Raw genomic sequence first — 26,592 nt, 5'->3', positions numbered from 1 at the left:
TTGAACAAGAGATTTCAGTGAATATATTATATATTATATGTACATGGTATACATTATATGCATATTATTATAGGTATAATATAAACATAATAGCAACTATTAATCATATTAAGTTATTAGTAATACATATATAATGTATATGTAATATATAATAATATAACAATATTAAGTAAAATTATATGCATATAATTATAATGTATTCACTATGCATCTAATTATATTATATATTATATAACATATAATTATATATCATATTATATATAATATAAATAATATATAAATATATAATGTATAAATAATATATACTATGTATTATATATTATAGTATATACTATGTATTATATATTATAGCATATAATGTGTATTATATATTATAGTATATAATATGTATACTATATTATAGTATATAATATAAATTCACTATGATCAAGATGGAATTATACCAATGATGTAAGAATTATTCAACAAGAGGAAAGCAATAAACATAGCTTATCAAATTGAAAATTAAAACCTCATAATTTTATCAATAGATGTATAAAAAGCCTCTGATGAAGTACAACAGAGCATAGGCCTAGCAAGACACCTTTATATGATAAAAATTGTGTATCTAAAATTCAGAGTTAGCAGTATTTACAGTCGTCGTCCCTGCACAGGCACAACACAGTCCCTCCCCTCCAAAGGACTTATCTCTTTTCTCATACTTTAATGGAAAGCTTTTTCCCATATAGCTTTTTAATCAGTTTCTCATGCCCCTTTCAACAACCATATTGTTCACATAGAAAAGGGTATCTTACACCATTCATAAGCTAAATTCATCCCTTCTCTTTAATAAAAGTTCGTTTTCTGTCCCAAAGAATGCGCAAGTCAAAAAACAAATAATAGAAACAATAATTAATTTCATCAAAAGTAACAGAAACAATGAATGTATCAGACTGTGTGGGAGGCAGCCAAAGAAATACTCAAGGGAAAATTTGTGTGCTAAACACTTGTATCAAAAAAAGAGAGAAAGCAGATCGATGAACTGGCATGCAGCAACAATAACCACCACCACCACAACAAAACCCTAGAAATGCAACAAATTAAAAAATAACAAATTAAATACCAAAATAAAAATCCTGAAAAGCTAAAGAAGAGATTAATAAAGTGCAAAAAACATTAAATTAATATGTAAAACTAAGAGGAAGTAGAATATTTAAATAACCCTAGCTTCGAGCTATAAATGAGCTCTCTAAATGATAAGGGGCAGGAGAGAGGGAACAGGACCAGATGATACAAGTGAATTCTACCAAATACTTAAAGAATAATTAAAATACTGCAGAAATTGTTTAAAAAATAAGTAAAGAAGTAATCCTACCAAATTCTTTCTTAACAGAATAATATGATCTTGATACCTAAACCAAAGAGAGACAAAACAGAGAAAGAAAACTATAGATCAAGTTCCCTAATGAATATTGTATTGATGTAAAAATTTTAAATAAAATACTAGCAAGGCTATTACAACAGTATATCAAAAAGTCCAATTGCCATGACCACTCTTGATTTATATAAAAAACTCAGAACTGATTGAATACTAAGAAAACTTAAAATGTAATTGACCCTATCACTAACAAAAACAACAAAAATCATAGCATCATTTCAATAGTTACAGAAAAAGCTTTTGATGAAATAGAATGCACATTCCTGTTTAAAAAAAACACTAGAAAAATAGGAACAAATGGAGTTTTTCTTAAAATAATAAATATTATTTACATAAAACCAAGCAAAAGCATTATATGTGGGGTAAAACTAGAAGGCTTTCCAATAAGGCTAGGTAAAAGACCAGCAAAGATGTCTATTATCACCATTACTATTCAATATTGTATTAGAAATGCCAGCTAAAGCAATGACAAGAAAAATAAATCAAAGGAGTAAGCATAGGCAATGAGGAGAAAAACTTTGTGATATCACTATGTGATGATATGATGACATACTTAGAGAACCCTAGAGAGTCAAATAAAAAACTAGTGGAAACAATTCACAACTTCAGAAAGTTAGAGAACATGAAATAAATCAATGCAAATCATCAGTGTTTCTATATGTCATCAATAAAACCCTGCAGGAAGAGACAAAAAGAAAAATTCTGTTTAAAGTAACTACAGACAATATAGCATACTTGGAAATGTACCTACCAAGACACACTTAAGAAGCATGTCAACACAATTACAAAACATTCTTCACACAAATACAGATCTAAATAATTAGACAAATATTAATTTGCTCATGGAAAGGTCAAGTTAATATAATAAAAAAATAACACTACCTAAATTAATTTATTTATTTAGCACCATATCAATATAAAACTAGAAAAAAAAAGCAAAAGTCATCTGGAGGAGGATGAAGAAAAGGTCAAAAATATCAAGGGATTTAATGAAAAAAATTGTGAAGGAAGGGGACCTAGCAGTACAAGGTTTCAAACTATCCTACAGAGGTATAAGCATTCAAAACAATTTGGCACTGGATAAGAAATAAAGAGGTTGATCAATCGAATAGATTAGGTACATAATACATAGAAGCAAATGAGCATAGTAACCTAGGTTTGATAAGCCCTAAGATCCCAGATATTGGGACAAAAACTTGCTACTTGACAAAAACAACTGGGAAAACTGGAAAGCAATCTGCCACAAACTAGGCAAAGGGCAACATCTCATACCATATATATAAAAATAAGATACACAATTTAGACATAAAGGGTAATATCATAAGCAAATTAGCTAAGCATGGAAGAAATTATCTGTCAGATCTATGGATAGGCGAGGAGTTCGTGATCAAACATGAGATACAGAGGTACATGGGAGGTAAATGTATAATTTTGATTATATAAAATTTGAAAGTTTTGCACTACCAAAGGTAGGCCAAGTTAGAAGAAAAGAAAGAAACTGGGAGAAACTCTTTCCTGAAAGTTTCTCTGATAAAAGTCTCATTTCTCAAATATAAAGGGAATTGAATCAAATTTATAAGGATGAGTCATTCTTCAATTGATAAATGGTCAAGGGATATGAACAGGCAGTTTTCAGAGTTTTGAGGGAAATCAAAGCTATCAGTCATCACAAGAAAAAATGCTCTAAATCACTAATAATTAGAGAAGTGCAATTTAAAACAACTCTGAGGTACTGCCTTACATCCATCAGATTGGCTAAGATGAAAGAAAAGGAAAATAACAAATGCCAGAGGAGGTGTTGAAAAATAGGCACACTAATACCCTATTGGTAGAACTGTGTACTGGTCCAACCACTTTAGAGAACAATTTGGGAGTCAATGATCAGTGATCAAGACGACATGCTCAAGAGGGTATTAAATTATACGTACCCTTTGATTCAGCTCTACAACTCTGACAGCTATACTACAAAGAAAATGCAAAAGCAGCCATACATACACAAATAGTGGATTTGTGGCAAAGAATTGGAAGCTGAAGGGGTGCCCACTAGCTGGAGAATGGCTAAACAAATTAGGTTTGATATAAAGTGGGAAAAACTTCCTGCCAATTTGAGCTTAATTCAGAAGAGTCCATATTGAGAGTTAATGAATTCACTATCACTGGAGCTTTTCAAATAAAAGTTGAATGATCACTCATCAGGTATATTAATAGAGGGGATTCTGGATAGGTTGGAGGTGGGCTCTATGTCCTCTGAGGGCCCTTCCAGATCTGAGAGTCTATGACGATGCCTGTACCTTTGATCTTCTCCCTTCCTGGATCCTCTGGCAGATGACTCCCCACCAAACATCCCTTCTGTCCCTCCCACTGTATTTTTGTCTCTGCCTCTCTTTCTCTCATCTTTAACCTCTCTCTAGGTACGGGTTGCCTCTCCTTTAAAAACAAACAAAAAGTTCTTACTTGACTCTTCCATGCCCTCAAATTATTGCTCTATATCTCTTCCACCTTTCAAAGACAAACTCCTAGTCCAATCTGTCTACTTTGCTTTTCTCCAACTCTGCTGTAATCCCTTTGTAATCTGGTTTGTGACTGCAACATTCTGAGCTGAAAGAGCTCTTTCCAAAGTGACCAGTGATCTCTTATTTGTCAAATTTCCTGACCTTTCTCAACTCTCATTGTTTTAAATCTCTCTGCAACATCTAACATTGCTAACCATTTTCTTCTAGATACTCTTGCTTCTGTATTTTTATGACTGCTCTCTCTGGGTTCTGCTCTCACTTGTCTGACCATTTCTTCTCAGGCTTCTTTGCTCGTTCATCATTCCTTTATCTATGGGAATACCTCAAAACACTGTCCTTGTTCTTCTCTAGACTTCGTGGTCTTCTTATTGGCTTTCATGGATTTAACGTTTATCTTTATGCAGACAACCCCCAGACTTATAGCTTTAGGCCTAATTTCTTTATTAAGCTCTAGTCCTGAATCACCATGGCTTACTGAATATTTCAAATTGAATGACCCACAAGCACTTCAAACTTAATATTTTCAAAATCAAACAATCTGTCACTTTCAAATCCATTCCTTTTTTTAACTTCCCTATTTCTATTCCAGGCACTACTATGTTTTCAGTCACCCAGGTTTAAAACTTTAGTCTCTCGCACCTACCCCACATATGCAACCAGCTGCCAAATCTTATTAATTATAGCTATACAATATCTCTCACATCCGTCCATTTTTCTCTACTCTTCTGTCCATAATTGTCTCTCAACATCTCTCATTTGGACTATTGCAGCAGCCTTCTAATGTGTCTCCTTGTCTCATTACCTCCTTCTTTAATCCATCCTTCACCCAGCTACCAATATTATTTCCTAAAGTACAGGCCGAACTCTATCCTTTGCCTGTTCAATAAATGCCACTGGCTCCCTATTACCTCCAGAACCAAATACAAACTCCTACATCTGACATTTAAAGTCCTTGGCCACCTGGCTCCAGCCTACTTATATACTCCTCCCCTTCATGCTTTCCACAATCCGGTCATACAGTCTTGCTGTTTCTCAGCCAATAAGCATTTCTTAAATGGATACTATATATCAGACTTCATGCTGTGTTAAGGATACAAAGAAAGACCAAAATAGTCTCTTACTTTAAGTAGCTCATATTCTAACGGAGAAGACAATGTCTAAATAAATAGGCATACCATACAAGATATGTACAGAATAGAAGGAAGGTAATCTCAAAGGGGAAGGCACCAGCAGCTGGGGAACCAAGAAAGGCTGTCTGTGAAGATAGGATTTGAACTGAGTCTTGAAGGGAGTCAAATATTCAAAGATATGGTGAACAGTCACATGACAACATGTCCCAATTTTATACATGCAGTCCTCCATGCCTAGAATGTACTCCTTCCTTACTTTTAATTCTTTCAGAGATACAAAATGAGGCATACATTTTCAGACAAGGGCAAATGTTGACTTGCTTACCTGTATTTCTTTAGTTCAAGGGAGAGTCTTATTAGGGTTGGGTAGAGGAGGTTACTGGAAAGTTTATAACACTTATGTGTATATACACACATATGTATACATACATGCTTATATGTATATGTGTATGTAAATTTGGAAGGAGGTTTCCAATAGAAAGCACAAAAAGTTCAGCCTTGACCACATGCTATCCAAAACCACTCATGACATAGCTAAGCATGCTTATCAAATTTGCAAATAACATGATGCTGGGATTGCTGTGCCTAAAATGGTCCCTTTGCAACTTCCACTAGTTGCTCTGAGTTCTGTTTTTTAGGGCCAAGCTGAACAAGGCTAAGCCGTTTGCTACATGATAATTATTTAGACACTTGAAGACAACTTTCATGGCCCTCCTAAACAGTCTCTTCTTCAGGTTAACCGCCCTCATTTCTTTCAATTGATCTGCATATAACATGATCTAGAGGCTCCCAATTGATAAGTGGTTAATGGCATAAATGAGTAATTGTCAAAGAGAAAAAAAAGGATAAAAAGAAACATAAATCATCAATAACTATCTAAAAAATTTTCCAGGCTGCACCCCCAATCTCAAAGCCCTTTGAATGTGATTTAGATTAGATGGCCTTTGAGTTTCCATTCAACTCTGGAAGTCTATGATTATTTGGGTCAACTCTTTAGTGACCTCAGGGGGACTTCTCTATTCCTGTCCAGTTCCCCCTTCCCTAATATTCTTAGGGCAGCTTTCCCACCACAGATTAATATCCTGTCACCATCCTTCCATTTTGTTTTTCAGAAAGGAAAGCTTCTGACCTGCTCAATCTTGAGTCCTTGAGTTTCCAGGAAATGGTTGAACAACTCTAAAGCCAGATTTACTCGGACTTGATTCTTGCTCTTCAGGCCATTCAGGAAGGTCAGGAGGAGTTGGGTATTTTGGTTCATTGAGAGGTTTTGCCCAAATACCTATAAAAGCCAAGAATCAAGGAATTATCTTTTAGAGAACTAAGTCCTACTGGGGCCAGGTGAAAGACTAGAAGTTTCCTAGTAATAGGAGGAACTACTGATTCTCAAAGGATCTAGAATAAGTGAAAGTTGAAACAATCTTACTTAGGTAGAATATAGCGATACCAATGAGGTCCCACTGTTATATAATCCATAATACAAATGCCCAGGACTGTTCTCTCAGAATGAGAATCACAAAGAAATTCAGTTTACATAACCTAGATAAGCAGTACTTGACTGCATGTGATCTCATAACTAACATCATGATGCATACGTACATTGGTATAAGCCATATGAAGGTAACAGAGTTATCAAGCCATGAACCTGAACTAAGAACCCATAGTAGTGTATATACCTATGCATACACATACATACATATGTTGAAATGATGGTAAAGGGAAGGAAAATCAAGACAAGTCCTGTAGCACTTCTACTATGCCACTCTCTTAAACTTCCTACAAATGCACTTAACCAACCCTAAATGCAACAATTCAATGCTCGTCCTATTATATGTGCTCTGACTCACACATAAACACTGCATCTTCACTCTGTTCTCTCTGCACCAAAGTTGAGCTTCTTTATAGTCAATAATTATTCACTAACAATGTTTTTCATCCACTGAATTTCCAATAAATATTTATTATCACATGATAGGACACAGAGCTAGAAGGGATCATCCAGTATAATCTGCTTGTTTTATAGATGAGTACACTGGCACTCAGAGAATTTAAGTGATTTGCTCAACATGAGACCAATAGTAGGTAACAAAGTTTGATTTAAAAATCAGGGCCTCTAGCTACTAATCACCTGTTCTTTTCACTTCCCCATTCTTCCTTTCAATGAACTACTTAGTGTATGTGAAGCCCAACATTTTAACTTGTGGAAAATAATCTTTCCAATGTTTCAGTACCACCATGATTTTATCAGTGTATTTCCTCCAACAATGCAGGTGGCAACCCTTCTATTTTTCCCTATCTCAAGTAACTCTCATCTTTGTTCTCCCATAAAAGTGCCACAGAGGGTCCACTCAGCATAATGGGGGCCTTCCTTAGGGACTCTTCATATTCAGCGGATACTATGGCATGGGGACTATCCATCAGTTAGTTGTTCCTTGCCCTTGCTACTTGACCTGATCATCTTTATTCTGGCCATACATTTCTCAGATATGGTCTCTTCTATCACCTTTCCTGTGTAATTCATTTCTTAAAATGCATTGCAACTTGCCTATGCTCATCATGTACCTGTCTTTTGTTTGGCTTTCAGGTGATTCTAAATTTCAGTTTTTTAAAGACAACAGAATAGCATGACTGGAAGCTATATACCAGAAGAATACTAGTGCTTAAATGATGAGTCTTTTGTTTAGAGGGAAGCTTGCATTCATCAGAAGAACTATGCAGTTTCCCAAAGTCTGCTATCCCTGTGCTGTTCAATTCTGGCCCCAAATCTTTGTTCACTTTGTGTTCATCTTTCATTTTCGAAGGAGACCATGACATCAGAGAAATGATGATATGACTTGTCCTTGACTTATTTTTTGGGGAGTGAGGGAGGGCTGTGCAAGGTCACCAACCTCACTTTCTCTTTCTGAGCCATCTGGGTTCAATGACCAGATATTCATTAGGCTGACTGGAGATGGCCCAGGATGCAATGGGAGTCCTTGGCCTTTTTAGTCTGGCCTTTTCAGATACTCACTTAGAGAGAGGTAATGCCCATTAAGTGAATAGGTCTCTTTAGGAAGAGTCAGGAAATGGCCCTTTTAATGAACAAAAGAAAAAAATAACTAAATCAAGCTGGGAGAGAAACAGAAACTATTACTACTGATAATTACTCTAAGCTAGCCATTAAGTGGAACTTGGGCAGGGACCTATTGTTGTCCAGTCTATGGGCTTCAGAGTGCATGGGTTAAATGTTTTGGGAATGACAAGGAAGGAAGGAAGGGAGGAAGGAAGGAAGGAAGGAAGGAAGGAAGGAAGGAAGGAAGGAAGGAAGGAAGGAAGGAAGGAAGAAAGGAAGGAAGGAAGCAAGAAAGGAAGGAAGGAAGGAAGGAGCTCATAATGAGCTAAGAAAAACAAAGAAATTGAGAATAATGCCACCCCCCAAAAGAGATTTGGGGCCATATAATGGAAAATTGTGTAGTTATTAGACTGATTAAAACACTAAGTCACTGATCCTCTAAATAGGAGTTCCCTATTCAGGGATATACCATAAGAAGAACTGCAGAAAGGATAAAAAAAGAGATGCAGTAAAAAGACATGGAAAGATTAAGGACAGAAGAATAGAAGGTAATGGAGGAGCTTCTGTATCTGGGATTGCCCTTTAATCCAATTCACTTCTGTACTAGTGATGAACAGGTAGGGAGGGGTGATGAAGGTCCTATAAAATCTGACCAAAGCAGAAGACTCAGAGATCACAAGTGGCAACATGTGAGCAAAAAAATTGGCCAGAAAAGTAAACAATACTTTGAGTCCCAAATAACATTAATCAATGAATATTAATCCCCTGGGAGGACATGAGTGGAATGGTATTGTAAGAACTTCTTAGTTCCCTGTATAAGTGACTGACAAGATCTCAGTCTCAGCACCATAATTATGTTCTTGGAATTCCTGGGTTTGGGGAATGCTTACAGATTGGCAAAGGGCTAGCTAGCTATGGGTAGATCCATGGGTTTGTGACTTTTGTTCCTTTTGAGGTATTGGTAAAGAATTGTTTTCCATTAAACAATACAGTTTCCTCAACTATAAAATGGGGATGATAATATTATCTATCTCCTAGGATTATTGTGAGGATCCAAAGAGGCAATATTTGTAAAGCACTTAGTACAGTGTTTGGTATACATACTGGGCACTGAATAAATACTTTTTTTCCTCCCCCCTTTCTTTTTGTTCCCTTCCTTCCTTATATGATCAATACAATTATGTATAGTATGACTTCACTGAAATGCAGCATGAAGAGAAGAAGGCAAAGTTTCCAGTGAATGGGGGCTGAGCCAAGAGACAATTTGGATAGATCTACAGATGCCACATACCTAGACCAATGACATACCTAGACCCTGTCACCCACAAAAGGGGCAGAAGTAGCCAGTTCTCTGAGAACCCCTAGTCTTCATCATTGAATATTCAGGTACCTGGGCAGCAATGTATTCTAGTGGTTAAATGTGGTTTTGTATTCACTGTCTCTTCCAGTGAAAATTATTTCTGAACATCAAATCTCAGCTGTTCCCTACTTTCAAGGTCCTTACTAGCTCCTTGGAAACTGTGTCAACCAAACTTGAGAGAAATGTCTCAGGTAACAGAGTAAATTACCTGACTCAAAGTGGTGTACTTCCTACTACAAGATGCTGCTAATCAGAATGGAAGAAGATTGGGACAGGTAAACTGAAGGAAGCTGAGGACTTGTAAAGAACACTGAATTTGGAGTCAGATAACCTAGGGTCTAATCTCAACCTGTGCATTCACAGGAATGACAAGGAACCTTGAAACTATGCCATATAAGTGTGAGTTGAAGGAAGGGGAAATGTTGAACCTAGAGAAGGGGAAAGTAGGAGAAAGGGGCACATGCTCTTTATTCTTTCTTCTTCAAATATCTGAATAACTATCATAGGAAAGAGGGAACACACCAGTTCACCTCTCCCCTGAGAGTAGGAACAATGGGTAGAAGTTATAGAAAGGATAATGCCAACTCAACATAAAAAAAGATAACTTGTTAACAGTTCAATCTATCCAAAGGCAGAATGAGCTACCTTGAGAGGTGGAAAAGTGTTCAAGAAGAATCTGTATAACCACTATGTAAGAATTTCATAAAAAGAATTCATGCTTCTGTCAAGGGCTGATACTTGAAAACCTCTTGAAGTTCCTTACAAATCTGAGATTCTAAGGCAAGCACTATATATAACTTCGAGAAACATATTTCACTTCTCTGGGTCCCAGTGTTCTCCTCTGTCAAGGTAGAGGGTAAGACTAGATGAACCCTAAGATTTCTGCCAATTTTGATAAGCTGTGAGGAGCTATGGCTAGGAGTCCACACAACAGGGTAGTCTTATCTCCTTATCTCCCTGAAGCCCCAGAGCCTGGGGATACTTACCTTCACCAGATGGGAGCAATTTTTGTTCATTTGCCTCAAGAACTTCATGTCCATAGTCTTCAGTTGCTTAAATGGGTATAGGCACCTGTTGTTTTCCTCAATCCCTGGCATAAAGAAGTAGATTTGAGATATTTTCATTGAGAAACTCAGATGCCATATTGGAAGAAAAAAAGACATTGGCAAATTGAAGGGTAGGGTGAATAGGGCAAACTGAATGGTGAGGGGACTATTAGAAAGGATGCCACACTTAAACTGTTTAAACACCTTGAGATGTTTAGCCTGCAGTGAAGACTTAGGATGACATAATAGTTTTCTTCAAATGCTTGAAAGGTTGACATATGGAAGAAGAATTGGATTTTTTCTGGTTAAATGTAGGACCTAAAGGTAGAAGCTTCAAAAAATCATCTAATTTCAAAATAATGAAGTTTCCTAACAATTAGTTGTTCCAAAATAGAATAGACTACCTTGGGAGGCAGTGGGTTTCCCATGGTGGAGGTCTTCCTCCAGGGTCCAATATGGGGCCATCAGACAAAGGCTTAATGACCACATCCTGGAATACTCTAAGTGCTATTCCATTAGGGTTTGTACTAGGTGACTTTTGAGATTCTTTCCAATTCAGGGGATCTATGACAGTATAGATTCTAACACTAATTGCGTATAGGAAAGTCACTTTCCTTCTCAGAAATTCAGTTTCCATCTTGGTGAAATGGAAGAGTTGAACTAGCTGATCACTAAGGTTCCTTCAAACTCTAAAATTCAAAAATTCCAGAATTATCTTAATGGCAACTTGACAAAAGTAGCCATTGTTATCAGATTAGCGCTTCATTATAATGAAGGGGATCATGAAGTGATGACAAAATCACTGTAGTTGGAATCAAGAGATCTGAACTTGAGTCAAGCTGTACTTACAAGGTGTTGATCAGGTAAGTCATCCTAGTTATCTGCACCTCAGTTTTACCATCAGTAAAATGGAGGAGATGATATCTACCCTACCTATAGCACAAGTTTATTGTGAGAAAAGTGCCCCAAATCTCAAAACAGAATTGTTATTTTACAATATGATGTACTGACTCCAGAAACATCTAATCTGACTTAAAACCTTCATTCCTTCTTTCTGTGGTGTCTCTTCTCTTAACTTCTCTACTTCTGAGATCTCTTATAGCTGTGAGATTGTGTGTTAACTGTAATCTACACAAAATTTTAAAAATAAGCATCCACACCTACAACTTTCTCCCTATTCTGACAGCTTGTTCAATGGTGGTCCCATTGGTGGCTTAGTTTTGTTCCTTTGAATTTCTTAACATCCATTCACCAAAAGATGTCCTTATGAAGTTGGATCTAACAAGCAAATCCTCCCTCTCCCCACCACCACCTCTTCTCCCTACCTCCACCCTCCACCCTCACCCCCCCCCACTAAGGAGAGGCACTTTAGAATGCTTCTTCTGTCAGGTAGCAGAATGAGACCTCAATGGATAGAGTGTTGGATGACCTCAGTTCACAAACTGCATCAGATACTAACTAGCTGTGTGACTGGGCAAGTCATTTAACACCTCTCAGTCTCAGCTTTCTCATTTAGAAAATGAGATACTAGCATCTACCTTACAGGGTAGTTGTGAGGATCAAATGAGGGTAACATATGTAAAGTGTTTTGTAAACCTTAGAGGCTACTATATAAATGCTAGCTATTATTATTATTATCAGATCAGGAAACACACAGGCAACTCTCCTGCCTTGAATAATTGAATTTCACAGTTAATTTCCACTTCCCAACACTTCACCCTCAAATTAAACAAGTCACCTAACTTCCATCCTGGAACCCCAATGGATTGCTTTGGGTTCCAACCCCTGGATATCTTTTTCATCTCTTTCTCAGGTGGTTAAGCATTAATGAAAGATGCCATGACCCTGGATGTCCCCCAAAGTAGCTGAATGAGTCACAAAAGCTGACAGAAAATTTATTCCAATCCTTCCAGGGTTTATGCCAACATATACTCATTCAAAGTTGTTCTCTCCCTCCAAACAATTAATACTTTTAAAGCATGGTCATATTCATTACATTACTGGATCACAATTTCTGTTGTGAAGGTAGAATAACTGATATCATCCTCATTTGACAACCAAGGAAGCTAATGTCCACAGAGAGAGAAGGTAAGAGACATATAGGTCACATGGTTAGAGCAGACTATAACCCATTTTTAAAATTTCTTCCAATCTAATGTTCTCACTTTCATGTGTCAGGAGCTGTATGAGGAGCAAAATGCACTGTCGAGCACAAAACTGGTTTTCTTCACTCTCATCTCTCCAAAGAAGACTGAACAAAGCTAACTGATGCCCCATCATTGCCAGGGATGTCTCAGACTAAAGAAGAAAGATGAAAAAGAAAAAAAAAATTAGCTTGCTTGGAAGGGAGGGAGAGAATGTATCTGATGAGAATTCTATTCCAGTCACAAGTTTCTCATTTTCCAAGTTTGTAGACCATAATAGAAAAAGGAACCGGATTAGGACAAGGACACCTGGGTTCCAGACTTGACTCTTACTAATTAGCAATGAAACTTCTGGCAAGTCACTTGAATTCAGTTGCTTTATTAAATTATCTCTTTCCTGCTGACTTCCCAGGGGATGTCCTGAAGGTCAAATGAAAAACTCCTCATGAAGATCCTTTGAAAAGAATAAATTTACTATACAAATGTAAGCATATGTGACTATTAGGAAACTATACTCATGAACCAAAATCTGGTTTACTATTCAATTACCTGAGACAGTTTTTGATTATCTTAAGTAAAACCCCAAACTTTTATTCCAAGGAAGGTTTAAATAAGTCTAAGGAAGAAAGGACATGGGATAATTGGTTTACTCAATAAGAATTGTGTACTGATAGACTCAGGAAACTTGGCTCTGAGGATCATCAATAAATCATCAAGGAAATTCAGAAAAGATTCATAAGACAGGTTGGAGGGAGTATGACCTTCTAGTACATACATGCCTGAGGAACAAAACGTAGGACAGAGCTTGGTAGCAGAAAGAGATATTAGGAAGAGTCATTGGATCTGCAGACATCAGAAGACTTAGCCTGAGGAAAGGCCCAAGAATAATTGGTTCTTTATTCACGTTCCCCTCCAAGGGTGTGCTTATCCAGAGACACTAATATAATATAATCCAGACTTTTGTCTTAAACACAAAGAGGCCAGCATTTAACTAGAAACAGATATAAATGTAAGTTAGGAGGAGAGCTCAAACTGCCTGAATGTTGGGAATTTTCCTAATAGCAGCTCTGAAAAATGATGACTAAACTCAATGTTTCATCCAAAATAAACTCCCTAAAGCTGAAGAGCAGAGAACTACGTGGATGTTAGAGGTCATTGTATGGTCCCATGGGTTGAAAATAAGTTAATTATTCTAACAGTCTTATTATTATAATTATATTATCATATAATAATAGTATTATTATTTCTAACAGAAATAATCACTGTCTTTGAGAATTTGAAGAACTTCTTTGAGGAAAAAGTGCAAACTCGTACTAGAGGACTTCCGCATAGATGTTGATTCTCTGTCAGACACCCTAAACACTCAGATCCTCACCCTGCTCACCTCCCATACATTACTCCTTCACCCCACCTCAGCCACACACAAAGGTGACTTTGAGCTTGCCTTCACTCACAGATATATGACCTCCATATTCAAGAATTTTGAAATCCCCATTTGACCATAATTCATTGGGTTTTCACCTCTCCTTTTGTCTTCTGTTATATAACTCTACTCTCCATGCATCATGACCTCCAACCTCTTGACCCCTCCAATCTCTCCCAGGCCATCTCTCCTGCTCTAGCTACTCTTTCCTCTCCTCCCCATCTTGACCCCTTGCTCAACCAGTTCAACTTTACTATCTTCCTCTCTTGAATTCCCTCATCCCCTTTACCACACTGCCAATTACACCCAGCTAAGTCTCAGTCTTGGATCGTTTCTACCATTCGTTGTTTTTTCTCTTATACATACGCTGCTGAACAAAGGAGAAAACCACCACTATTCTGACTGGGTTCATCATAAATTTATGTTACATAACTTCAATTGGGCCCTCACTGCTGATAGGCAATCTTACTATAACTCCCTTATTAAATCACTATCCCCTTCTCCACAGCAACTCTTCCAAACCTTTTCATCTCTCCTCATACTTCTCATGCTTCTCCTCCCCACAACTCATTGTAAAGAACCTTGCCTCATATTTGACAGAAAAAAAATTGAGGCCATTTGTTGTGTACTCCCTCTTCTTCCTCATCTCCTGTCAGATGCCTTCTATCACTACCTCCTCTTTTAATCCTTTCTCACACAATGAAGCCTAATCCCTCTACTTGTTCAAGTGATCCTATTCCATTCCATCTCCTCCAACAGATTACCCCTTCTGTCATCCCCACTTTTCCACTAATTTTCAATCTCTCCCTCTCTATAGGTTCATTTCCAGCTGTCTGCAAAGGTGTCTATGTCTCTCACATCCTGAAAAAAAAAACCCTTTCTTAACTTTTCTATCCGTGCTATTTTCCTATATCTCTTCAGTCCTTTGTAGCTAAACTCAAAAAAGGGATCTACAATAGGTACCTCCACTTTCTCGCCTCTTACTTTCTTCTTAACCCCTTCTAATCTGGCTTGCAACTTTATCATTCCACTAAAACTGCTCTCTCCACAGTTCTTATTGATCTTAGTGGCCAACTCCTTTTCTCACTTCTCATTCTCCTTGACTTGCCTGTGGCCTTTGACACTGATAATGATCGTCTCTCTTTTCTTGCTCCCTTCTCTCTCAGTTTTCAGACACCATGCTTTCCTGGTTCTCCTCCTACCTATCTTCCTTCCAAGTCTCCTTTGAAGGATTCTCATCCAGATTTTACCCTCTAGCCACAAACACCCCTCAGGGTTCTTCTACCCTGGGTTCCCTTCTTGGCTTTAAATGTCATCTCTATGCTGATTATTACCAGATCTACCTACCCTGCCCCACCCTCTCTGTAGACCTTCAAACTTGTTTCTACAACTACCTTCCAGACATTGGCAATGTCCAGTAAACATTTTATGCTAAATAAATCTGAAACAGAACTCATTACCTTTATTCCTAAACCCTCCCCACTTCTATCTTTCCTATTACTGCAGTTGTTCAGTCATTTCAGTCACGTCTGACTCTTTGTGACCCCATTTGGGTTTATCTTAGCAGAGATGCTGGAATGGTTTGCCATTTCTTTTTCTACCTCATGTTACAGATAAGGAAACAGAGGCAAACAGGGTTAAGTGACTTGCTCAGGGTCACACAGCTATGAAGTGTCTAAGGTCAGATTTGAACTTGTCTTCCTGACTCCCCATGCTCTATCTACTGTACCACCTAGCTACCCTCCCAGTCCCTCAGGCTTGCAACCTAGGAATCATGGTTCCCTATAACCTCCAGGATCATACCTCTGTTTGATGTTCAAAGTCCTTCATAAGCTAGTGTGTCTTCCCCTTCCTTCCTAGTATTCTTACACCTTACTCTTCACCAAGTACTCTTTTTTGATCTAGTGACACTGGGTTATTTGCTATTTCATGAACCTTGTTCAATGCACTCCAGGCATTTTCTGTCTCCTGTTTCTGGAATGTTCTCCTTCCTTAACTCTACCTGGCTTTAAGTCCCAACTAAAATCCTATCTTTCACAACAAACCTTTCTCAACCCTTCTTAATTCTAGTGCCACCCCTTTGGTAATTATTTTCTATTTAACCAGTATATAGCTTGTTAGTATATTTTGTTTTCCCCATTATATTTTGAGCTCCTGAAGGGCATGAATTATTTTGTTGTTGTTGTACTAATACTTAGCACAGTGCCTACCTGGCACATAGTAGGTGCTTAATAAAACGTTTATTGACTGATTCACTTTGTATCAGTACAGCTAAGTCGTTCCATGCTTCTCTTTATTCACCACATTTGCTAATTTACAGCACAGCAATATTACATTGCACTCATGTATTACAATATGATTAGCCGTTCCCCAATCAATGAGCATCTATTTTGCTTCCAAATCTTTGCTAAGACAAAAAGTTCTGCTATAATTTTTTGGTATAATGGCAGCTAGCTGGTACAGTGGATTGAATGCTATATCTGGAGTCAGGAAGACTTGAGTTCAAATTCAACCTCAGATACTTATAAACTGTGTGACCCTGAGCTAGTCACTCAACCTCTGCAAATTTCAGTTTCCTCAGCTGTAAAATGGGGATCATTCTAGAATCTACCTCCAGAGTTATGAAAATAAGATGAGAAAATATTGGTAAAGTTCTATTTAAATGCACACTATTATTATTCTTTTTATCAGTGACTTTCTTAGGGTATATATCTAGTAGCAGAATTTCTATATCAAATTATATGGACATTTAATCCACTTTATCCGAATAATTCCAAATTGTTTTCCAGAATTATACTAATTTACAGCTCCACCAAAAATACATTAGGGACCATAACTGCCAAATTTAATAGTATTTTCTTAGTCTTAATCGTTCTCTGTTCATCTGCTGCCTTTCCCATTGTTGACGACCCTCTCTTCCTTCTCTCTAGGTTTCATGACTGTTCTCTTCTAATTTGCCACCTACCTGTCTGACCATTCTTCAGTATCTCGCCATCCATATCATGCTCCTTAACTGTGCATGTTTTTCTACTAGACCCTCTTTCCTTTACCCCCAGTACCAAGGGTTCTTAACTTAGGGTCCAAAGACCCTTAGAGGCATCAATTAATACACATTTAGGTGATTTCTAAATGGGAATAGGAAAAAAAATATAACTATTTTCATGAATCTTTGATTTTCTTTGTAATCATATTTCTTTTTAAATATTCTGAGAAGGGGCTACTTAAGATGTATCGGACTGTCAAAGTATCCATTACACAAGAATCATTAAGAATTCCATCTCTATTCTGTCTCTCTTGGTAACTTCATAAATTCCCATGGGCTTCACTATTATCTCTGTGCAAACAACTCCCAGATGTACATACCTAGCTGTACTTTTCTCTTGGAATTTCAGTCCCACATCACCAATTTCCTATTAGACATTTCAAACTCAATGGTCCAAGGAATTCTAATCTTAATATGTTTAAAACTGAACTTAGTAGATTTTCCCCTAAACTCTTCTTCCAAACTTTCTAATTTCTGTTGAAGGCACAACCATTCTTCTAGTCTACCAGATTTATTACAATTTTGTCATTATCCTCAATTTCTCATTCTTGTTAACCCAGCTCCAGTTAGTTGCCGAATTTTGCTATTTCTACCTTCACAAAACCTCTAAAATCCAACCCTTTCTGTCCACTCTCATAGTGACTATCATAGTTCAGATTTTATCATCTCTAGCCTAAATTTTTTCAACAGTATCCCAATCTGTCTCCCTGACTCAGGTCTCTAATCTACCCTACACACTGCTGCCAAATAATTGCCTGTTAGCAGATTTGACCACATGACTCCTCTACTCAACCAGTGGTTTTCTATTATCTTTAGGATAAAACACAAACTCTTCTGTTTATTTTTTAAAGCCCTACTCAATCTGCCCTTAACCTACCTTTCTTCATTTGACATTATTCCCCCCTCTTTATATTTTGTGACTCCAAAAAACTGGACTTCTCTTTGTTCCTCACACTCTATCTTTCCATTCCTTTCCTCTGCATTGGCAGTTTCCCATGCCTGGAACACACTTCCTGTCTACCTTTGCCTCATAACATCCTCTCTTCCTTTACTTTGTAGTTCAAGCATCATCTTTCGCAGGAAGCCTTTTCTGATCCCTCATTTGCTAATGTCTTCCCTCCCAAACCACTTTGCATTAAACAACTTTGCATATATTCATATCTATTCACTTATTTATGCTGGAAATATTTTGGATATACTTGTCTCCTCCAACTAAATGTACATTTATTTCAAGTAGGGATTGTTTCATTCATTCTTTGTACTTGTATACCTTGCACCTAACAGAATGTCTGGTACGTATTAGGCCCTTAATAAATTCTTTAAAAAAAATCAGTTGACTGATTGATTCTTTGTCTATATATATATCACTTTATCTAGATGACTCCCAAATCATTTTCTCTTTTCTCCCAAGTGCTGGGTCAGTCTTACACTCATTTGCAACTCTTGCCCCTAGAGTCAAGAACTTCCATGAACCTCTTTCCTCCAACAATCTGACTGCCCAGATCATCCATAACCTGATTTTTCATTCCATATCAGTTACCCATGGGGATAGTTATTTATTTATTTAATTTATTTGTTTTCAGTTTTCAACAACCACTTCCATAAGTTTTAAATTTTCTTTACTTTCCTTCCCCCTCTATCCCCAAGATGGCATGCAATCTTATATGGGTCATACACATACATTCTTATTAAACACATTTTCACATTAGTCATGTTGCATAGAAGAATTAAAACAAATGGGAGAAACCATGGGGATAGTTATAACCTTGCTTTCACCTTTACCCATGATTCTTCTGCCTCCAGAATCTTATATTCTAAAATTCCCCTCTGATTACAAATTCCTATCCTTCCAGATCTCCTTATGTCTCGTTCTTCATAAACCTATTCTTAATCATCACAATGACTCAGAACATTAACATAGTGCCTGTCATGTAACAGCACTTAAAATGCTTGTTGACTAATTGACCTGGAGGTCACTCCATTTCTCCCTGCTCTTCCTTACTCACTCTGGCCTTACTTTTCTCCCCTTACAGTCTTATTGTACCATATACTCTTGACCCATAATTCTATTGCTGTTCAGATCTTTCCAAAGCTCTGAGTCACATTACTCCAACCATTCCATTTTTCCATTCCTTTCCTGCTGCTGAACAGTGATGAAGAAAATCATATAACCCTACTAAGTTTACTAAAAATTTATTGTATAATCTTAATTAGGTTGTCAAGGCTGCACAGCATTCTTTTTATTCCTCCCTGATTCTCTATCACATTTTTCAGACTGACTTCATAAAATCTTTTTATCTCTCCTTAAGTTTCTTATAATAGCTCCTTCACTCATATGAGCAAGAAAGTTGCCCCATCCATCATTCCTTCTGTCTACAGAGTCGCATGTGGTTCATGTCCACCTCAGGCTTTTCCATTGACCTTTGTATGATCTTCATTTTTAATTTGTTGGGTTTTTTGTAAACTATAGTGTTTCATGACTCTCAGTGATATAACACTGGAAGAATACTAGTATTAAAAAGATGGACTCTTCCACAAAGTCCTATTCTGATGCCTTATTGAGGCATGGTGATAAAAACCTGAGTTCTCAATTGCTCTTACAGTCAATCTCACCCTCAATAGCTCTTTATTTATTGACTCACTCCACAATGCTTTAAAAGATGGACATCTCCCTATACTTAAAAAAAGAATCTCTGCCCTGTCCTCCTCTCAAATTTTATTCCTATATTTCTCTCCCATTTCATACCCCAAACTCAAATGGACTTCAATGTCACTAAGGTGACACACCCTCCAATGACATAGACTATATTTTATCCATATCTGCCCATTCTGAGAGGCCCTTGTCTATGTCATTCAATTCACCAACTAGCAGGTATTAGGCACTTTCTTTGTGTCAGGCACTGTGCTAAGAAACAAAAATCTTTCTCAAACATTCCCCATATGAGAACATTCTAAGAGTATGAATACTACTCCACATGTGTTCAGACCCTTCCTCATTTTCTCATGAAACTGCACATAGAATAACCACCATCATCTCTCACTCTTACCATGTGGCCAGCTCATTTCCACTCATCTATTTCTTTGGTAAATACCTTTTACTTGCTTGTGCTCACCATGTGCCTCTTCATTGCCTTTTGTATGATCGTCAGTTTCAGCTTTTTGTAGACAATAGTATTTCATGACTTTAGTCATATAACAAACGTGGGACTTTGTGAGCCTCTTCTGCAAAGTCCTATTCTGCTGACTCCTTGAGACATGAAGATCATGCCACATTCCTAGGCACTATGCCTGTAAAGCACAGTCTCTTTCAGGGTCTAACCTAAAGACTACAAGTATATTGCCGGAAGCAGACAATCTCTGCTTTCTAAGGACCAGGCTAGCTACGGATAGACAAACTCATCACTGGTAGGCTTACCACTCAGTGATGAATTCTCTATCACCTAAAACAACAACTATAACTTGACTTATTTAAATGAGTTATTGACACGAAAAGAGGTAAAGGGATGGAGGAAAGCATCAGCATCAATTACAGTAATTTGACACAGAAACTCAAGTAGCATAAATCAAACTACTATAATAAGGAGACCAAAAAAGCCCTAATACCACTTTAGTCAGCAAACATTTGATCTCCTTACTAAGTTGAGAGAAATACAAATGAAGAAAACTGGAAGATTATTACCACTGATGGCCCACAAAATAGCAAGAAGTAGTTTGGTGAAGGGAAAGGAGGTGAAATAATTTAAAGAAAACTTAGCAAAAAATTAAAATAAGCAAAGTCAACCCAAAATACATTTAAGCATGAAACTAAAAGGAAGATAAAAAAGCAATTGAAAGGTGAAAAGGTTGTAAATATAATTTTAACTTTTCTATTGATATATTTTACTTTTTCATATATCACATGTCTGAATACATCCCTCACCCATCACTTTCCAGAGAGCTATTCCTTATAACAAAGAATTTTTTTTAAAAGCAGTTCAGGAAAACCAACCAACCTTTCATCCCAAAGTCTATGCAATTCCACACCTATAATCCTATATCTCTGTAAAGAAGGTAGGAGGGTGGATTTTCTCAACTCTCCTCCAGAGTCAAGTATTTTGGTCACTATGTTTTTTGGGCATAAGCATCTTTCAATTTCCATTACTGTAGTAACTATGGATGTTGTTTCTCTGGTCCTACTCTTTTACTCTGCATCAGTTCATATGCTTTCTCATGCTTCACTGAGTTTTTCCATATTCATTGTTTCTAAATGTTCAAAAACATCCCATTACATTGCTATACCACAATGTGTTTAGTCATTTCCCAGTCAATGGACTTTGTTTCCAATTCTTTGTTATCACAAACATGCAGCTATGAATATATGAATATAGTTGAGCTACTTGGAGGAAATATGCCTAGCAGCAAAAGTTCTAAATCAAAGACACATCATAGTTACTTTTTTAGTAAAATTTCAAAGAACATTCCAGAATGGTTGAACCAATTCACAACACTACTTATAGTTTATTAATGTACGTCTTTCCACAGCCCCTCTAACAATGACTATTTCCATCTTTTGTCATCTTTACCACTTTTTCTATGTGAGGAATAAAACTGAAGTTGTTTTAATTTGCACTTTTTTTTGTTATAAGTGATTTGTAGTAATCTTTCATCTAATCATTAAAAATTTGGTCTTCTTTTGAGGACTGTTTGTTCCATCTTTTGATCACTTATTCATTTAGAGCTGTTTTTAAATCTTATTTATCTTAATTTTCTATATATCTTAGATATTAGACTCTTATCAGAGATATTTGTTACAAATTCTCCCCAAATGATGCAGTCCTTTCTTTTTGTAGGCATACTAATTTTGTTCATTCAAAAGTGTTTCAATTTTGTGTAATTGAAATTACCTACTTTATCTTTTGTGATTGTCATTATCCTCTGCAAAGATTGTTATAGGAAACTCTTTTCACCCTCACAGACAGTGAAGCCATCATGTCTGTTCGTTAATATCATAGTCTCAGAAGAGTTTACAAAGGAAGTAGAAATGATAATGAAGAAAACCAGACAGGAAAAGTAGCAGGCAAGAGGAGACTGAGAAGAAGCAGTCAGACCAAAGATAAACAGATGAGGTCAGTGATGGAGATGAGCTTTTGAGAGGTTTGTGAGATTGATTCTGAGGGTATATACAGGAGGAGATGATATAAAGGTGTGATAAATAATCTCTCTCTTCATCAATACCACAAAAGGGTGACTGATATAACATCAGTAACTACCAAGCAATATATTTACTTTCCCACCAACATAATTTTTTATGACAATAAAGGACATTCTTAATGAGGGTATTAAAAGGGAAGAGGCAGACTTTCATAGACAACATTCTCTTATAGACTACCTCTTTGCCCTAATATAACTGACTGAAAGATAAAAAGAACGCAAGATTCCACAGTGCTTATTGTTTAAATAGAAAAACATTTGGTTTGATAAAGCAAAACAATGTTTTAAATTCTCTCCTCTGACAATGAATTTCCCATGCATATGCAAAATTATAAGCTTACTTGAATGATACAACAAAAGAGATGACTTTGTCAAATGATTCTTCAGCATCGGCTTCAAGTATGACATTAACAGGCAGATATAAGCTCACTAATGGTATTTTCCACTGTCATGAAAGGTCAGCATAGAGTCCAAGTTGAAAAGGACTTCCCTATACATCTTGAGGTCCTCCAAATATTTTGGTTTATGGATAATATTGGTAACTGCATCAATCCTAGGAACATTACAGAATTTCCTAAAGGGGTCCAAAATTATTCAAAAGAGAAAAAAAAGTTTGCTCTTTTAAACGAGCCTAATTCAAAAGAGTCTAACTTCCACAATGGAATAACCAGGAAGAATGTCTATTATTGAGATTACTGTATGTGGTATATAAACAACACAAAAAGTTCATCCATCAGTATATAACTAAGATAGATATTACCCAGGGACAATGAGGTAGGTTCAGGCTGTGAACAGCTGCAAAGTTTAGAAAATTGCTTTGGTGATATTGAAAATTTATTTTACTTACCCCAATCTTTTCCCCCAAAATAAGGCCTGTCTTTTAATTTTTTGAGCAACTAAAATCTGAGAAAAATCTTTCTATGCTAATTGTATCTACTTTTCCATCTCACATTCAATTTTCAATTCCTCAAAATCTTATTCCTGATACTTCAACTTGACTAAAACTGTATCCTCTCAAATGAAAAACAACAGCCTAATTGTCCTTTGCTTTCACCTCAGTTCTTATTCTCCTTCACCTTTCACCGGCTTCTAACAATGTCAACAACCAACTCTGACACTTTGATTTTGAGAACACTGCTCCCCTCTGGTTTCCTTCTGACTCTTGCTCCTAAGAGCCTGAAAGTCTATTTGTCTTCACATCAAGGTAGACCCCAATAGACCCAAACCTGCACTAGAGAATTAATCTATTACAAACCTACTTTCAGAAATAATTGTGTTCACATTCTCATATTTAGGGTTATTTTAAGGACTCATTATAAAAGAGATTTTTAAAAAACCAGATCTGTGTTTATTCTGAACTAAGAATTTCCTTAATAAATAATGTACCTTGATAAATAAATAATAAAGTGTCCCTTAACAAATAAATGATGAATAATAATGTCCATTAAACATCATGTTCTCATGCCCCAAAATAGTGTGTTTATTTGCTGGTGTTCAGCTCATCTGGTCCTGGATAGAATTCTGAAATCTAGATAGCTCTGACTGATACCACCTGTATGCAAAGTTACTTAATCTCCCAGGGTCTCAAATCCTTTATCTATAAAATGATGGAATTGGACTAGATGCCTCTGGAGTCCCTTCTAGCTCTGGAGATATGAGCCTATGATCCTTAACAGATGTGGAGTACTGCAAACTTATTTAACAGAAAGTCCAAGAGAATGTAGGCTCTCCTCCAAGGAGAGGCTTTCTAGTCATTGTACCACATCAGATGGTTGTAGAAGGAGCAGCTAGCTGGTCCTGAAGTAGCTAGAAAGCCTCTCCCTGAGACTAAGAGCAACTTTTAGTCTCATGCAAAGCCAAAACCACCCTCATCAAGTTGAGCAGCCAGCCAAAGAAAACAGAAAATGTCAGATGAAGACAAAATCTATTCTTTTCAGTTGCCTAAGACTGGTGCCATTTCCCTTCTGGCATCTGCAAATGGAAAATATTTGCAAAAATCATTCTACAAACTGTTTTTTTTCCCTTAAGGTGAAAAGAAATCTGATACTTTGACCCTGACATCAGAGTTCCCAAGGTGCTTATAGAGGAGATAGGAATAACACTAAAGAGAACAAAGCCAGGAAAAGTAGCCACATTGGACCATGTATAGATAGAGATGTGACTGGTGGTAATACAATTTTGTGAGTATCGAGGCACCAATATACAAAGTATCTGAAGGCTGGAGAAGGAGCCAAAAGTAGAGGAAAAAAATTTCTTGGAACTATGAAAACATACTGACCAACCTTTCCTGTCCCTCCTTCCCTCTTTAGGCTATAATACTACAAAGTAATATTAAGACAGTATATTAGTTTGAAGTCTTTGATCTAATTTAAGTAAGAAACTGTTTCTTTAACTTATCAATTCTTCCAAAACAATTTCCTGAACTAAATTCTTTCTAACCCTTGCCAAAGACTTAACCATTTAAGAAAAATGGATAAAGTTCTCTAAGGCACTCTGACTTCCTAGATGAGAGAATTAGGTGGTTACTTAAGAGGGCTAGGGGGAAGGGAGTTGGTTGATCCACTTAAGAGAAGCATCCTCTTCCACACACCCCCCCCCCCCCCATCCCCTCCTTGCTTTGACTGAATTAGGGGAATGATCAGACTAAGAGATCAAAGTCTTTTATTCAGGTAATGGAAGTATCTCTTGAGCTCTCCTTTGATCAAGTGGAAAAAGCAGAATCCCTTGGTAGAGTGGTTGAAGAGGGACTCAGTGGTTTAGGGAAGTGATTCTTTAAATGTAACTGCCTTTTAAGTTACTATTATTCTGAGACTGTTACCTAAACAATGAACCCTTGTTCAATCCTGACTGTGGAATTTTATCTATAACTTAAGAATATTTAGAATATTAGAATAAAATTTAAGAATATGATAAATTGTGATTCTAAAAGGGCTTGTGTTAGATTTTCAAAGGCAAGGGGACATTCTACCCATTTTTGGACAACCTTCTCTCTTTAAGCAGAAGATGCTTAGAATGATTTTGAATTAAATTAATTTTTAAAATGTTTCTAGCAGATGTATGCCTAAAACAGTTAAGATTTTATTTTCTACAGACTATACTGATATTGAAAATAGGAAACAAAGAGAATAGCAGCAGCTATGGAATCAATAACTATTGACTTATATGTCAGCTCCCTCATCTATACAAAACATTTAGGAAAGTCGTCGGTACATATATAAAAAATATCCTCAATGGAGGTATTATTAGGAGAAAACAATTAGACTTCCAAAAGCAATGTTCAACAATGGACCTTAACTTTACCATCTCACAAATTATCTGAAAAAGGAGAACATAAGATGTCATGTCCCGGGTCTGTCCCCGGGACCTTCGAGTGAGAATCTCCCTTCGGTGGGCACCGCTTCGGACCTCTCCAGACCTACCCCGGGGGACACGGCAGCAGGCAATAATCAGGCAATGCGCAGGAGGTTCATAGCTTTATTGCATGGAGGAGTCCCACGAGCAGTTCAGGGCGTTGTCTTATATAGGGAGGTTCTTCCGGGCTGCCATCCTAAACCGCCCCGAGGGCGAGGCCTACCACCCGATTGGATCCAGCCCACCCGACCAATCCCGTGGGCTCACAACTCCTCTATGGGAGCCGTGTCTCCCTCGGATTGGTGGGCTGCCACTCCCGGGGAGGCCCCTATCCGCCCAGGCGCCTAGGACCGACCCCCGTCAATGTCATTGTGCGTATTGTTTGTTGATTGTGAAAAACTCTAATGAACTCAATTATGAAAAAGTTTAGAAGTTATTCTACTAAGGGATAAATATGGTTGATTGATTATTCCTGGAGGATAGTAACCATCACCTTGACCACGCTTCCCAAATGTCCTAACCTGCTGAGTCAACCTTTCCTTTCTGCTCGGTCCTTATTAGTCCATCAGCCAACCTTCTTTGAGTGCTTCTAGTAGGAAGAACCTCCCTTAAGTCCCTAGTTACATCAGTAAGAAAGAAAAGTGAAGCATAGGGGAAGACGAGGGATTGATTCTTAACTTACAATCAGATTAAGATTTTCCTGGGAGTACTGGAGTAGCTTCAAGGCAGTCTGCAGGGCCCGGAACCTCTCATGAGGCTCATTGGACATGAGCCAGGGCTCAAAGTGCTGCGGGTAGAGCAAGAAAAAAATTTGGTTAAGTGAGAGCCATGATAGTCTTGAGGGTTTATCTTTCTCATTCCCCAGTCCTTTACCATATATACTCACTAAAAATTCTTGACTGAATGTCTGATCATGGCTAGCCCTA

The 26,592-nt window shown here is 37.2% G+C and overlaps 1 protein-coding gene across 5 annotated transcripts in view; it reads right to left on the bottom strand.

Moving 5' to 3' along the window:
- LOC140500386 (maestro heat-like repeat family member 5) overlaps nucleotides 1-26,592 on the bottom strand; it is a 114,888-nt gene that overhangs the window by 43,018 nt on the left and 45,278 nt on the right. For all 5 annotated transcript variants that reach the window (XM_072602904.1, XM_072602905.1, XM_072602908.1 and 2 more), the window contains exons 12-15: nucleotides 26,349-26,453; nucleotides 12,681-12,813; nucleotides 10,456-10,559; nucleotides 6,190-6,339 (exon numbers count right to left, since the gene is read on the bottom strand). In XM_072602904.1, coding sequence (XP_072459005.1) covers nucleotides 6,190-6,339; nucleotides 10,456-10,559; nucleotides 12,681-12,813; nucleotides 26,349-26,453 — 492 coding nt within the window. The remainder of the gene's footprint in view (nucleotides 1-6,189; nucleotides 6,340-10,455; nucleotides 10,560-12,680; nucleotides 12,814-26,348; nucleotides 26,454-26,592) is intronic.

Source organism: Notamacropus eugenii, chromosome 4, assembly GCF_028372415.1.
Source record: "Notamacropus eugenii isolate mMacEug1 chromosome 4, mMacEug1.pri_v2, whole genome shotgun sequence".
Classification (NCBI taxonomy): domain Eukaryota; kingdom Metazoa; phylum Chordata; class Mammalia; order Diprotodontia; family Macropodidae; genus Notamacropus; species Notamacropus eugenii.
Note: the sequence above shows the minus strand (reverse complement) of the source record. Positions and strands in the feature narration are given on the sequence as shown.